The 2755-nt window shown below is 48.5% G+C and overlaps 1 protein-coding gene across 1 annotated transcript in view; it reads left to right on the forward strand.

The window, feature by feature from the left end:
* The window catches only part of UNC13A (unc-13 homolog A), a 67412-nt gene that overhangs the window by 43548 nt on the left and 21109 nt on the right, over window positions 1-2755 (forward strand). Inside the window, exons 24-25 of the mRNA XM_004384506.1 lie at window positions 1762-1918; window positions 2116-2242. Of these exons, the coding sequence (XP_004384563.1) occupies window positions 1762-1918; window positions 2116-2242 (284 nt within the window). The remainder of the gene's footprint in view (window positions 1-1761; window positions 1919-2115; window positions 2243-2755) is intronic.

Below are 2755 nucleotides of genomic sequence, written 5' to 3' on the forward strand. Positions count from 1 at the left end.
TATGTGAGTTGTGTACACAATTTTGGTTTGTGGGTTAATAGATTAATTTTCATCTGTGTATAGCTAAGTGCACTATTGTGTTTTCTTATATCTCTCCAAGGTGAGTACTAGAGGGACCCCTAACTCTGGGGTGATAACATCTTCTGGTTGCTTAGATATGAAGTTATGGCCAAGGATTTTGAATGAATGGACTAAAGAGTGGATCAATGAATGGACAGATGGATAGACGGATGGATGGATGGATGGATGGATGGATGGATGGATGAATGGATAGATGGATGGATGAGTGGGTGGGTGGGATGTATGGATGGATGGATGGGTAGATAGGTGGATAGACCAATGAATAGATAGATGAATGGACAGATAGGTGGATGGATAGATGGATGGTGAACGGATGGACGGGTAAATGGATAGGTGGTGGATGGATGAATGGGTAACAAATGGATAACTAGATGGAGGGAGGGAGGGATGGATGGATGGGTGGATGGATGGGTTAGTAGATGGATAGGTGGGAGAATGGATGGAGGAATGAATGAATGACTGGATAGTTGGTGTACAAATGGCGTGGCGTCAGGCCTCATCTAACTTCAAGGTAATAGAAGAGAATCAACATCAGCATCAGCCCAGAGCTAATTCCTATGGGATGGAAGTCAGAAATACCTCCATTCTCCAAACTTTTTTTTTTTTTTTTTTTACCAATTCTGACACCAGCTGTCCCTCCCATAGCACTCTCTACTTCTCTGCTGGGTTCAATAATTCTTTGCAATGACCACACAAAACTTATAGACCATACTCACAGTTATGGGTTTTATTAGGGAAGTGACAGGTTACAATTCAGGATGAGGATCAACTTGGAAGTAACAGGAATGACTCAGGATACAGTTCTTCGATCAGGACAGCTTCTTCTCGGCCATGCCCACAGGCAGCCTCTCTCGTCTCTCGGCTCTTGCTCTCGACTCTTGGCTCCCAGCCCTCGGCCCTCACCCTTGGCCCTCAGCCTTCCTCTATGCCCTGCTTGGGCAAGTGTTACAAAGCTCTTTAGCTCTGCTGATAAGTGACCGAAGGCACCCTACTCCACCAGGAAGCCTCCTTCTTGAAGGTGCTCAGCTCTCTTACTCCATGGGTCAGTGAGACTAGCCTGCTGGTCCCATGCTGCTGCCATCTTGTGCTGTTTTCAGTGTTACAGCTCTCTGTCTCCTGGGTTTAAGGTTCTCAGCACAGGGATCCTGGGTCCAAAGGATGCACTCCACTCCTGGCTCTTCTTCTTAATGATAGTGAGGTTTCCCCCTCCAACTTCTGGGATTGGCTCCCTTTAAGCCTAGCAGGATGGCAAAACTGACCAATCCCCTACAAGGGTTCCATGCACCTTATTTCCATGCTCCTCCCCCCACAGGGTTCCATGCACCTTATTTGCATTAGCAAAAACTGTCCAATCTCCTTGGTAGGCCACAAGTACCTTATCTGCATAGTCCACCCAATCATTTTGTGGTAGTTACAAGATCAGGGCTAGAGGGCCATACAGAAGCAATTCACTGCACTGCAGTTGGACAAATGGGTGAATGGATGGGTGGCTGGATGGACAGATGATGAGTAGGTGATGAATGGATGTATAGATGGTTGCAGAGATGGATGGATGGGTGGGTGGAGGCTCAGGGAGAAGTAGAATCTTCATGTAGAATCCCTCAGCAAGTCAGTGGCTGTGAGAGAACTTGAATACAGATTCCACTCCCCTGCCCTGCCCTACACTGCCCTCTGGGACAGGTAAAGGCAAAGCAGCCCATACCATCTGGCTTCTGTCTGCCAAGGTTTCACACACCTCTGACCTTCACCAGGTTTCCCCAGGAGCTGAACGTGGGTAAAATCAGCGCTGAAGTGATGTGGAATCTGTTTGCTCAGGACATGAAGTATGCCATGGAAGGTGAGCCCCCCACCCTCATGTTTTCCAGCCTGACTGTGGTGGGTACTAGTGCCTCAGTGTCCTCTCCAAGGCTGTGAGTATTCTGGATCTGCCTACCTGAGGTCAGACACTAGTGATGATCAGAGGGGACAGGATGAAGGTGGCAGACCCTCCTGGCTGAGCTTCCCCCTTCTTGCACCACCCCCCACCCTCACCAGAGCATGACAAGCATCGCCTGTGCAAGAGTGCCGACTACATGAACCTCCACTTCAAGGTTAAGTGGCTCTACAATGAGTATGTGGCAGAGCTTCCTGCCTTCAGGGACCGCGTGCCCGAGTACCCCGCGTAAGTACCCTGCCTCAAGCCCAAGCCCAAGCCAGGACTGTAGAACCAACAGCTAGGATGAGGTCCAGAGAGGAGGGCTGACCTACTTGGGGTCACCTTGGAGCCAGGGGAACAGGTGGGGCTCAAACTCCGTTTTCTTGACTCCCAGCCATTAGATTGTGGACTCCTATAGCCCCCAAAATTAATAATCATAACAGGAACTGTAACCATGCTGAGTAGTCCCTTCTGCTTTTTCTCATTTAATATTTTTGATAATTCTATGAGATGGGAAGATGGGATCATTATAATTCCCATTGTGTGGGTGAGGAAACCATTTATGCATCATTCATCACCCACTCATCACTCATCTATCCATATACTCATTCATTCTTCCACCTGTCCAGCCATCCAACCATCTATCCATCCATCCACCCATCATCCATCCATCCAAGAGGCTGAACAACAGGTCCAAGGTGAGGTCCAGTAAGTGACAGAGGCAGGATTTGAATTTGGAATGTCTCACTCCATGCCGTG

The sequence above is a fragment of the Trichechus manatus genome, unplaced genomic scaffold, assembly GCF_000243295.1.
Source record: "Trichechus manatus latirostris isolate Lorelei unplaced genomic scaffold, TriManLat1.0 scaffold00122, whole genome shotgun sequence".
NCBI lineage: Eukaryota > Metazoa > Chordata > Mammalia > Sirenia > Trichechidae > Trichechus > Trichechus manatus.